This window comes from Chanodichthys erythropterus, chromosome 2 (assembly GCF_024489055.1).
Source record: "Chanodichthys erythropterus isolate Z2021 chromosome 2, ASM2448905v1, whole genome shotgun sequence".
NCBI lineage: Eukaryota > Metazoa > Chordata > Actinopteri > Cypriniformes > Xenocyprididae > Chanodichthys > Chanodichthys erythropterus.
Window position 1 is genome coordinate 14,985,627 of NC_090222.1, and position 13,465 is coordinate 14,999,091.

A 13,465-nucleotide genomic window follows, 5' to 3' on the forward strand; every position below is an offset into this window, starting at 1 on the left:
TAGTAAAGACATCGTTAAAACAGTCCATGATGTGACTACAGTGGTTCAACCTTAATGCCATTAAGTGATGAGAATACCTTTTCAGGACCTTGAATGTGGTCATTTTTTCAATGAGGGATAAAAAAAAAATAAAAAAAAATACATTTGTGTTCTAAAGATGAACGAATGTCTTGGTTTGGAACCACATGATGGTGAGTAATTATTGACAGAAATTGAATTTTTGGGTGAACTAACCCTTTAACCTGACTTTAAACTTTCTTGACACAAGAAATTATAAAAATGTGTTCTCATCTCATGCAGAAATACAGTCAAAACGCTGCATCTGTAACAGCATGTGTCCGTAAATTCCCCGCTTACAAGTTAGAATACTCTTCAGTTTTTAAAGCTTTATTATTTACATCACAACAGACATAATAAATGGAATACTCAGACACAAATGATTAGGCTATGTTCTCACCCCCCTGACACAGTAATATTGAGTATCGCCGATCGCAGAGGCTGATGTAAACATGAAAATTAAACATATCGCCCAACACTAGCTAAATTACAACACTAGCTAAATTACATCTACATGAACAAACAGCTGAAGTCAAAACCACATTCTAACTCAGGTAACCATAGCAACAGTATCAATAATGCCAATGACCATAACACCAATTAAGTCATGAGTTCATCCATCAGATATTTTAAATGTTTTTTTTAATCAAGTGTAGAGAGTATGCTTGTGCCGTATCTTAAGATCCACAGGAGCTGCAGTCGGTGCAAATCATTTCTCTGTCTCTGTGAGTAAAGGAGTCTTGTTTTGTGTGAACATACAGTAAGACGCGTTGGTGCAAATCAACGTCATCCATTACGCCAATGCATCATAACAGCCCTTCACACTGCACAGGTTTCAGAAGAGTTTAATTGCAAAGCTGCCTAATAGAATATGCGACTGAATGAGATTGAACATAGGTGTGCAACCAATTTAAGCATTGTGGTGTGACCCAATTAGCTATACAAGTTTTTTAAATGCACAGCAGTCTACCTTCTTAGCGCCTTTAAAGTGGTTCTCTGCATGAAAAGGTTAGCATGATGCCTAGACCAAACCACCCTTAAGAGTACAAATGAAAGCAAACCACATTGTGCAATTTATTATGGTCTTGGCCACTTTTGACTGGACAAATGAAAATCAAAAATAAAATAAAATTGCACACTGACAAAATAATTTATAAAACTGTAAAAGAAATGATTCACAGAAATTTAAAGGGGTAGTTTAAAGGGGTCAAATGACTGAACGCCCGTGGGCAGGGCCTATGGTTCGATAATGTATAACTATTATTTTATATCTTGCCTCTGTGATGTCACAGATAATGCTAAACGAGCCATTTTTGGCACTTGATTACGTTTGTCTCTAATATGCACAAGTAACAAAACAAGGATTGACAGTGAAACTAGTGACATGACACACTCTTTCTGAAAATTCATGTCCTTTACGGCTTTACTATGTTTTAGTGGTCGGCTAATGCATTAGTAATAAGAAGTCAAATGCTTTAATAGCATAATGACACATGACGACACATGGTCATCATTTAGCTAATATGCATTTATATCATAGTTACTGTGAACTGTATGTAAAATAAGCGTTACCTAGTCTTTGAGGAAAATATAATTCCCAGTCCACAGACTTTCCAGACTGAGTACAGTTCGATACAGTATTTACTTCCTTATTAGTCTTTTTTACAATTTATTTATTTGTGAAAATACTAGGATCACAAAGCCAAGAACTATCTAAAGTATAAATCCTTTTATTTAACAGTTTTTTTGTTGTTGTTGTAGTTTCAAGTTAAATTATTTTTATCATTAAATGTTTTAAAATTATTTTTAATTGGAGCGAATGTAAATATTTGTGCCGTCAATTGTTTAAATTTAAATAATTAATTGCACATTTGTCTGTAATTAATTGTGATTAATCGCACCTGACATTAAAGTTTAATATATTTTTAAATTGTAATTTCACAGTTAATCTCCAGATTAATGTAGAAATAACAAAGACAGTACATTTTAAATATTTGCATATATTAAATATTAAATATAGATTAATCATTATTAAGGCTACAAAAGTTATTCAGTCAAGAGCAGTGTTTGTTTCTATCTTTTGTTCTTTGATTAACACTAATGACAGACATCAAAGCAGCAGGTTTATTAGGCTGCTGTCACTTTAAGATCTGATGCACAAGATGCGGATCTAACTCATTTAAGACTGTGCTTACGAGGATCCTCGTCAAAGTGGCCATTTTGGTATACTTGTGTGTTTTTGTCCGTTCAAGTGTGAAAGAGAACTGAATGCGGCACGAATTGAAGCAGCTTTCTGATATAAATTTAAATTTGAAAATATATTTAATTGCAGCATTTTTCTATAAATAAATCTAAATGGTGTTATAAATATCCGCCATCGGTCACCCTGCCTCAACCACTACTGTGTTGCTTGTTTTTAATAATGGCAGCAAAATCATTGCAGATACATTGTACAAATTCAATATTATCCAGTCCTAATAAACATTTATTTTAAGACAATATTATTTTTGTTAAAGGTTAACACTCACGTCCACTCCCAAATCCAGCAGATATTTCACTACACTGATCATCCCGCTGGACGCTGCAGCGTGGAGGGGTGTGTAAGCTTTCTTATCCTTACACGTCACCTCAGCGCCGTGAGACACCAGCAGTTTTACCACTTCCATGTGACCTAAGATAGAAAAAAGGGGGGAAAGTTGAGGATTTAAATGAGTTTTGAATTTATAGATCCCACATATGGTTGTGTAAAAGAACTACAAAACAAACATTGCTCCGTCTCACCCATGTATGCCGCCCAGTGGATTGCCCTTCTGTCCTTTTTATCAAACGCATTTATATTAGCTCCCCTGGATAGCAGTAACCGCACCATCTGACAAAAGAAAAACATGCATACTTTACACAGGGAGAACATTAATTATTAAACAATACATCTGAAGCGTGTACCTCAAAGCACTTTATGAATTCTGAACCTTAATTTCATCAAACCCACACATGTGCAAATGCTTCTTCACTGACCTCTAGGTGGCCACTGAAGGCAGCATGGTGCAGAGCTGTTCGTCCAGCCCGATCGGATACATTAACGTTGCTAAGCAGTGGCACCAAAGCCTCAGCGCAGCGAACTGCCTTGTTAGCAGCGGCCACATGTAGAGGGGTCTGCCAGTTCTTATCTCGAGCATTTACATCAGCAGAGTGCTTCAACAAAACCTGCACTGCCTCCTGCAAAACACAAGGTCACACGAAGTGGCAGATCAATAATCTGAAACATTACTCTTTTTTTTTTTTTTTTTAAATTACTTTTACAATTCCAACTGAGTCACAATTTGTCAATTTACATGCATGAGTTCAAGTCAAAAATACTGGTATTTTTGCACAGCAAAAATAAAAACATTAACATAAAAAAAAAACAGACTGGACATGTCAAAATAAATCTTTTTGTATATTTTTCAATATTTAGTGCTTGACGTTTCAGATATCTTACAGCAGTGTTTACTTCACTTACATATAGAAGCTTGTTTCCACCACTGAATTAAAAATAAAAGGTAACTGCAACTTTTTATCTCAAAATTCTGAATTTTCTTCACACGATTGCGGTATATAATGTCAGAATTGCGAGATATAAACTAGCAATTGCGAGAAAAAAAAAAAAAAAAAAAAAAAAAAAGAATTGTGAGTTTATATCTTGCAATTCTGACATAATTATTTTTTTTTAAATAATTAATAAAAATCAATAATTAAAAAAAAGGTAATTGCAACTTTTTCTCTTTCTGACCTTTGTAAACTTTTGTTCAATTGTGGGGAAAAAGTCAGAATTCTGAGGTAAGTTGCAATAACATTTTTTGTTTTTTATTCAGTGGAGGAAACAAGCTTCCATACTTATATCTTTGTTCTACTGTTTTTATTTATTTATTGGTCCTATTTTTTTTATTTTCTCAAATGTAGGCTACATTTTATTGTTTTTAAATTAATTTGTAAATGTTTATATAATATTTCACTTTTTTAAAAATTTTTTAGTTTCAAAATAGATTCAGAATAGTTTTAACTGTGATGTCAATTTTTCCATTTTAATTTTAAAGTATTTGTAATTTTGTTGTTTTCATTATTTTTATACGCTTTTCTCTTTAATGTCTACATAGTTTTTATTTTTTATTTCAGCTTTAGTTTTAATTATTTTCACATAGCTGAAATAAAATAAGCAAAGTTTTTTTTTTTATATATATTTTATTTCACAACTTAAAGTGCCACTATTATGGATTTTTGAAAATGACCTTTCATGTAGTGTGTAACATAGCTCTAATTCAGGGGTCTCAAACTCAAATTGGCTGGGGGCCGTTTCTGTGATTGACACCTCATAGGAGGGCCATATTAACATTCAAGCGCAAGAAAGCGCAACATTTAAGAAAATTTACTTTCCTTTGCATTATTTCTCATTTACTTTCATTAGGCCTACTAAAATATTTGTATACCTATACTATAAATATTTTATTTACCATACTAAATGTAAACAGCAGTGTCGCTTTCATTATTACAGAGTGTAATATACTGTAATTATATAATACTATTACTAATATAATACTATTAATTGCAATAGTCTGGTGCAACTTCTCACATCCAACAAGGTGAATGGAATAAAAAAATTAGTAATTTAGGAACAAAACCAGCAACATTTGTGGCGTGGAGGGGTCAGAAATAAACAAAAAACGGGAGCTAAATATATCAACTTTATTTTGCCAAAAAATAAAAATCTATCATTGTTACATACATTAGTTTTTAACATTTAGTGGTAGTATTTTCCTTCATGACAACATATTACTTCATGTTAGCTTAAATAACATTAAATCTTGCACTGAACAACACTGTACAGAACAAATACAATCCCTGAATACATTTGTACACTCTTCCGTTTCTTGACAAACACAGACACATTTGTCCAAGATGCCGTTTGAGCATCGGTAACGTTTAATGGTTGCATCGGACGCATTCGGACGGCGTTTTGCGTTAAAGTCAAGTGCTTTTACTGTAATTTAGGCAAGCGCGCTCATAATAGAAGCGACGCGGTTGAGAGCGCGGCTCATGGTTGCATAACAACGACAGACGCCACTGGAGCAATGCGGAGGAGAACGCTTATGTGACGCGATATGTGGATGCCCCCATAGAACGGCGACTTTTTCTTTGCATATCAGTCAGGTAGCAACTAGGGAATAATAATTATTTAGCAGGCTGGATTATGTTTTATTTTTGAGATCAGTTGCGGGCCGGGTAGAGGGGGAGGGCGGGCCATAAATGGCCCGCGGGCCGTTAGTTTGAGACCACTGCTCTAATTGAATGAAAACATCCTGAAAAATGTTTAATCTGAAAGTGCACCATATATAAAGTTATTGTCCCTCAAAAGTAAGAGTCAATTAAACAATTAAACTTTTTTTACACTGCGCTTTAATTATTACAGTAGTATGGAGCTCTATCTGTATTGTAATAGGATGTTAAGATGCTAGTCCGCGTTAACTAGTTGAAGTATTCTCTCAGTAAACAGTAAACATCCATTGTAATGTCAAACAATGATATAGACATTTTTTACTTCGTTAATAGTTATGACGAAAAAGTCTGTGTACACATCTGGCCTAAATGCTTATCTTATGTTAGAGGTTTTCAGCTTCGCTTGGCATTCTGATACAGTTCCCACTGGTGCACCTACAAAAAGTATAACAGTGACGTTGCTATCACATCCAATAAATAACTAAGGTGACACTTGCCATAGAGAAACTTCCTACTCCAGTCGTGATTGCGAATCAGTTTCTGGTTAATCGACTACTTCAGACGTTTCATTGTTAGACTCAGGCTCGAATTGATACGGTAAAATCGATGCTATCTTTTTTTGTCCATACATTGTATACAATGTCTTGTGAATTGATAGCTGTCATTCAGTTATGGCAATAGGGGCGCGGTGCGCGCAGTAGCCCAATCACAAAGGATTGGGCCATCTGACCAATCAGAGCAGTGTAGGCTCACGGAAAGGAGGGGTTTAGAGAGACTGATTCTTCAAACTGCTTCTAACAAATCATTTACAAACTGAGATGAAATTAAATGTAGAGTATGAGAAAACAAAAGTGTTTTTTGACCTTGCATGCATGTAAACCTGTTGTAGGAGACTCCCAAAACAATATTAGGAACCTTAAAAGGGAAAATAGGGGCACTTTAAAATTTAATTCGAACAACAATTTTTTTTTTTTAGTTACAGTTAACTAATAACCCTGGTGTTCACTACTGAAATTTTAGTATTGTGACAGTCCTACTCTTCAGAAAGTAGAGTTTAGGCAAAACCTACAGGACACAAGTGTGTCTATGTGTAAAGGTTGTCGTAAGGCTCTGTGATTGTAGTACCTCACTGCAGGATGCCACTGCGCGGTGAAGGGGAGTCAGCCATTTGTTGTCTTTGGCATTGACCCTCGCCCCTACATCACAATCACAACATCAAGAGATTCATGAATAACAGTATAACAATACATCAAAGCCACAACTGAAAACACCTGGAATCAAAGGGAGAAGATACTAGATGCTTCAGAGAATTTATTTCATCATGATGAATATTTCAGGTGCATTTACCCGATAAAATTAAGAGCTCTATAATCTCAGCATCTCCTAGGTAAGCAGCTGCGTGCAGTGGTGTCCTTTTCTCATTGTCCTCAAAAAAACAAAGACAATTCTTAATCACAACTGAGTCAATTGGAAAAAAAAATATAAAAAATCTGACCATGACAATTTTTTAAACAGTTTAAAATCTTACTTGTACATTCACATCCTCTTTCTTGAAAATGAGAGAGCGTACTTCATCCGGATCAACATTGAAAATAGCTTTTAGCAGGGCAGGCTGAAAGACAGAGACCAAGAAAAATCAAGTCACACAACTGACAGCGAGAAACATGGCCAAGTCTGAATTGTGACATTTTATCTTTGTCCTGAGGGGTGAACTCAAATGCAGAGTCTGAGATTATGTTTGCAATAACTGAGTAAGCATGGTTGCATCTCTTCCCCAAAGAATTCCGACAGCAAACTGAAGCAACAACATCTTGAGGTAGTGTTGTCATGAGACAGCATGTGTATTGCTTATGTAAGTGCATCCTCAAGGGCCAGAGTGATTCTAAATAAAAGCAGCCTCTGCATCTTCACCTCGTCTTTTTGAGCTGCAGTGCAAATTGACACTAATGGGTGTCAATTTTCTTTCCCCTTACAATGATTTTAAAGAAAACAGGCTTTCATTCTAGTTGACAAACATTCAAGCTTTAAAGGATAGATTATAATAGCATCGAACCTTGTCTAACTAATTAATATTTCCTCATAGAATTTCACAATTTGGAGCTTGTCCCTATGCGGACTTAACTTTGCCATTATAACAAATATCTGAAGAATTTTTTTTTTTTTTTTTTTAATTGTGTAATATTTGAATAAGTATGATTTTAATTTTTTAAAGAAGAATTTCCACTTTTGTTCTTCTTTTGAAAGTTGCTTTCAACAAAAGCGTCTGCTAAATGCATAAATGTAAATTTGGTTGACAAACATCTGTAATATAAGAACACATCTCTGCCAGAACCATAGAATGACACATTGAAAACCAGAAATGTAATTCATTTGACTACTTTTAAATCATGACATGAGAGTAGCTTTGCTCTATTAGGTGTCAAGAACAGTCAAAACTTCAAAAACTGAGAATTGCCATCACACACACACACACACACACACACACACACACACACACACACACACACACACACACACACACACACACACACACACACAATATATTTAAAATCCACACCTTAGTTAACACATTGAACCAAAATCAACTTGAAGGTTAATCAAAACCACGATCAGATCTTTATTCCAAAAATATGGTACAATGGATGAAACAGTTTGAAGAAGCTTAATTTTTCAAGATTAAGCAGTCAAGCATCCACCGTATTGGGAAAAAACACCCTAATATTAGTTAAATGAGGTTAAACACCAGCAGTGAATCCCAACCAGTGAGGAACCTCAAAAGATACATTAAAAAAACGACTGATGCAAAATATGATGGTCACCATCAGCGTCACCAGATCTACACTGAGAGCAAATCAGTCATACATACATACAAATTTCAAGGTGTGACTAAAAAATGACTTTAAGTAGCCAATGTCTAGTATATTGTACATTTACAGTTGCCTGTAATTGATTTATAAGCAAAAAATATATGTTTAACACAGATATAATTTAATTGCCTGCTGAGCTTCGGAGCGTTATGAATCAATGTGTCAAATTAGCGGATCAAAGCACCAAAGTCACGTGATCTCAGCAGTTTGGCGGTTTGACACGCCATCCGAATCATGATTCATAACGCTCCAAAGCTTACTGAAGCAGTGTTTTGAAATCGGCCATCACTATATAAGTCGTTTTTTTTTTTTTGGGGGCACCAAAAATATTCTAGTCACTTTATAATATTAATATTGAACCACTGTACTCACATGAATTGATTTAAATATGTTTTCAGTATATTAATGGATCTTGAGAGAGGAAATGTCATTGCTGTCTATGCAGGCCTCGCTGAGTCATCGAATTTCAACAAAAATATCTTAATTTGTTTTCCGAAGATGAATGAAGGTCTTACAGGTGTGGAACGGCATGAGGGTGAGTAATAAATTACATTATTTTCATTTTTGGCTGAACTAGCCCTTTAATTTATACAGTGAAGACTACTTTGCATTTGATTACTTTATTAAATTTCTGTACCTTACCTATATACTGTTCGATCTACCCGAAAAGCTGTTTATTTAATTGGCATCTTTTCTATTGTGTTTATTTGTGCTATTGCTTGTAGTTTGATTATTTGACCCTATCTTATTACAGACTGTTTAATTGACTTTAGTGTTTGAAATGTATATTTGTTCTTGCATTCCATGTAAAAAGTCTGGCGAATAAAACAAATTTACCAGCCAATAGTGACTCAAGCTTCAGTTTGTCCATAGAGGGTTGAGCGTGAAGAGAGCAGATGGTGCAGACAAGGCAAATCTGCTCCAAACCAGCAAGACTGTTGATGCTGGACACAACTGTTCTTCCTAGCATCGAAGCTTGCATTACTGGTTTATAAAAGGACACTGATATCTAATTTAGTGTTTATCAATAAATATTTATCCAGCTTTTACAAACAACAAATAAAAAATGTCAGTGCCAACCAACAGGTGACGGAGGAGCCAAATGCGCTGTGAAAGGGATGACACCACGAGCCCTTCCCCCATCCTCTGCAAAGACTCATCTCCATCTCTGCCACACAGTCCATGTAACACTGTAAAGTTTCTGGACTGATATCAGCATTTAAACGTGGGAGTGAGTACCCCTAAATTATCGTTCCATGTATGTATGGAACACGACTCACTCAACAGTGATGATTGACATCATGGTAACCATAGCAACGTTCTAGCGTCTCACGTTTAGAATCCGTTATTCTGACCAAAGTAATATTACAGCGACAAAAGATTCATTATGTTCAACAACTTTAACTTAAGCACAGTCGACGGGGGCTTCTTCACAGAGCACGCTCTTGCAGTGTGTTGCCATGTCTACTACTTCTAAGCGTTTTTGGACTTATTTAAGCTCGGCTCATAAAACTAAAAGGGTTTATGGAATTATTGAAGTGAGCAGGTGCGGGTCATGATATTTTGGTATTGTTTTCAGCATAAAGCAGTTCGATTTATTTCCTTTTTATGGGCTTGTTCTTGTTCGCTGTTTTTCTAGCAAGATCTGGCAACACAAGTCAAGGCTTATACCGCTTTCCCTGTGATTTCTTGCATACAGAAGAGAGAAACATTTCTGATGCATGCTAAAATACGTCCTCAACAACTAGTTGTTCAGTTCAGTTCAGTTCACACTGTGTAGAATTTTTGTAAATGCAGTTGTCACTACCTGCATTTTCCGGGAGTTAATTTGGTTGTAGAATGCAGTTATCATTCCCGTAAATTACTGAACCGTGTGTGTACAGAATGGGACCAAGCACTAAAAGGAGAACTGACAACCAAATATAGCTGCAGTGTGTACGTGGCCATAAGTATTCCATACTCTTTTATCATCACTTTCAAAAATAAAAAAAAGGGAGTTCAGAACAATGCACATATCTTCCGCATCTCTCAGTGCAGGCTTGCTGTGACTCATGGGAAGTATGTGCACTATGCCTGAGTTACAGGAAGTGTTCAGCCACACATTCTTGAGAGTTGTGAAATGGGACAGAAAATTCTGATAACAGCAAAGTGTTAATTTGCCTCGGGTTTCACACCATGCACAACTTTTGAGAATAACAGCGTAGGCAAGGCGTTCAAATTAACATTAACGTGTTCTTTATATTAGCAATATACAGGTTGAGCATCTCAATATGTAGAGTTCATTTTCCCCTTATCTTTACTGACTCATCTAAATCCAGTTAGTCTCAGTTCAGGTTGTCACTGGAAGGACAGGCTCACACAGAGTCGTGAGAACATAACAAGCAAGCACTTGTGCTTGAAGAAAGCTTCATTTGAAAAGCCTCCTTTAGTGGCCCTAAGCTGAGACAAGGCTCTATTTGTCACATGTGGCCTGCGCTCTACTGCATGCATACGGGGTTTTAAACTTCTATTCAAGCACTGCGATCGTGTTCTGTCTCCTTTAACGAGCTCCTCTAGTTAATGCCATCACCATGGAGATGAGCTTTTCGGTATCTCCACATCCTCTCTAAATGGAGAAACACATGTACAAACACTAACAAATCAATACTGAAATCTCCTTTCGTTCCTGGAGGTCAGCCGGGACTAATAATGCCAAGGTCATTGGTTCGACTCCAAGAGAACACCTGGAATTCACTGTAAGTGCATAAGAAGGGCTCAACAATAAGAACTGCCTGATGGCCAGCTGACGGATTTGTCATGAAAATGTATTTGCACACGCTAAGTCTCGCCAATTTTAATAATCAAACAAGCAATTTCAAGCCATTCAGGTGACAAAGAGAAATCAAATCAGTACACAAAATGGGTTTTCTTTTTAGTCTTATGCTTGAACAGAGAAATACACACAAAATTATTAAAATGCAAGTCTTGGCGAGCAGTGTTGGGGGCAAAGCATAACAAGTAACGAGTTATGTAATCAGATTACTTTTTCAAGTAAGTAGTCTAGTAACGCATTACTTTTAAATTTACAACTAAATATCTGAGTTACTTTTTCCAAATAAGTAACACAAGTTACTTTGTTGTCCCATTTATTGACTGACTGCTCTCCTATCCCCATGTTGAGAGAAATCGTAAGTAAATGTTGTGTGCGTGGTGTAAACATGATGGTTATTGTAGTTCTAGACTAAATGTGAGCATTCGCTCATCTCCCTTGTACATAAACAGAGTCAGTATTCCTCAAAATGAATAAAAACAGTGAAATGCAATCTCAAAATATTGCAAAAACCTGCAATAATTAAAAGGTAATAAATTAAACAAATATACTTTATGTATTTAATCTCACTTTATTAACCAATGTCTTTGCTGCTGACCTTCGATGATCCAATTCAAACATACTAATAAGCAAAAATGACTATAGATTAACATCACATTTGTGATTAGCCTAAAGCAGATTAATTTCACTTTTGGTGTGAAAGGGCCTTTACATTTGCCAAAAAAATAACTTTTTTGTTATTATTAAAAAACAAACAAGAAAGAACCCAGGTGAGAAAAACTAATGCAAAAGTAATGTAATGCATTACTTTCCATAAAAATAACTAAGTAGCACAATTAGTTACTTTTTTTAGGGAGTAACACATTATTGTAATGTATAACTTTTAAAAGTAACTTTCCCCAACACTGTTGGCGAGTATCTCTGTAAACGGCTGGTTATGTCTTAAATGAACAAACAGTGGAGAAAGAAATCAGATTTGCTATACAACTTAATAATTGAATTTTATAACATTACATAAGGCTAGTAGTTTTTGCTGTGGTATCGAAATTGGAATAGAGAATTGTGAAATTTCACAGGTATCCAAAAAGTTGTTGTAACAACTTATTTATTAGAATATAAGGTTTTACAAGGTTTATTTACTTTTTGATTTATTTTATTTTGTGGCAGGGCCAATAGCAAAAATCCTTAGCATGGAGCATTGCTACACATTCACTGAGTACATAAAATGTAGAAATAGATATATATCCTGCAGGAGAAAGTAATGTGAAAGGTGAAATTTATGACGTCAGTAATTAAATAAAGCCTCTTTGGCAAAGCCATCACTACAAAGGTCAAATCAAATGTGCAAAATATTCAACATCTCTGCCTACATTTGAATGTGCTCTAAACTAGATACATCCCACATTTAAAACGAATGAAGATCACATTAGGTATAAAATATCAACTGCAAACCCCAAATCACCCAATCTGAATGATTATTTTTATAACTGCGGTGCATCACTGATAGGCGAACATACACCTGTCATGCACCCTGCAAAGTTGTCAACCAACACTGAATAACGTTAAAATTATCGATCTTTATATGACCTTCAACGTATTATCAAATTATAAATAAACCTATATAAATCAAACCACAATATAATCAATGATATGTCTGTGCATTTCACAGCCAGCAGTACGAGATGTCAACCATCTAACCTCAGGAGACCAACTGTTGACTTAGCTTTAAGAAAACTATTAAACCGAAAAGAGATTTAAGAATTACATATAGTAGATTGCTGAAGACAAAGTGTACACTTCATCAGTCAAGATCCGTTATACTAATATCGTGGCTCGCGCACGTTTAGCTTAGCAACTATTAGCTACATTCCTACTGCACGAGACGACTGACAAATACCTAAAAATTACGTTTCGCGCATATAGTTCAGTGTATCACTTCTTCATTCTCTTAAACGGTTTTAGTTAAATAACTTTGTACAGTCTAATCGTATGTGATGTTTCTGTGTAGTTCACTAGCGTGTTAGCACTTATTAGGCTAACTCGGCTAGCTGTATCAGACATCACTCACCTGGTCTCTAATTTTGAGAACCACCATGTTTCGATGCTCTCTTTGGCTCTCATGCAGAACTAAACGGATATTATTTACTACCACCACTTGAATGCTGATGTTATATTGTCGGTAAATCTAGCGCTTCCAGTAGGCCTGGGGTTTCCTATGTGCCACTGATGAGCAGGGGAGAAAACTCCATAACATTACCGCCACTGCTGCCTCACAAAGAACGGAAACAATGATTGGCTAGACAACGGTTTGAGCGAGAGTAAAAGGAACGATGATTGGTTAAAAACAGGATGGGAGCTGCTTGCTTGTGGAACGGTGTGTGTGTGTGTGTGCGTGCGTGTGCGTGTGTGTGTGTGCTGCAGATTATTTCAGAGAAGTAAAGGAAGAAGTGCGTGTTTCTCTATCACAAAGTGACTTCCGCTT

At 35.8% G+C, this 13,465-nt stretch overlaps 1 protein-coding gene across 1 annotated transcript in view; it reads right to left on the minus strand.

Annotated features, from left to right (window-relative positions):
• ankrd28b (ankyrin repeat domain 28b) overlaps positions 1-13,261 on the minus strand; it is a 29,985-nt gene extending 16,724 nt beyond the window's left edge. The window contains exons 1-7 of the mRNA XM_067402316.1: positions 13,052-13,261; positions 6,836-6,919; positions 6,655-6,733; positions 6,433-6,503; positions 3,073-3,273; positions 2,839-2,926; positions 2,586-2,728 (exon numbers count right to left, since the gene is read on the minus strand). Coding sequence (XP_067258417.1) covers positions 2,586-2,728; positions 2,839-2,926; positions 3,073-3,273; positions 6,433-6,503; positions 6,655-6,733; positions 6,836-6,919; positions 13,052-13,078 — 693 coding nt within the window. The 5' untranslated portion in view covers positions 13,079-13,261. The remainder of the gene's footprint in view (positions 1-2,585; positions 2,729-2,838; positions 2,927-3,072; positions 3,274-6,432; positions 6,504-6,654; positions 6,734-6,835; positions 6,920-13,051) is intronic.
• Positions 13,262-13,465: the final 204 nt, after the last annotated feature.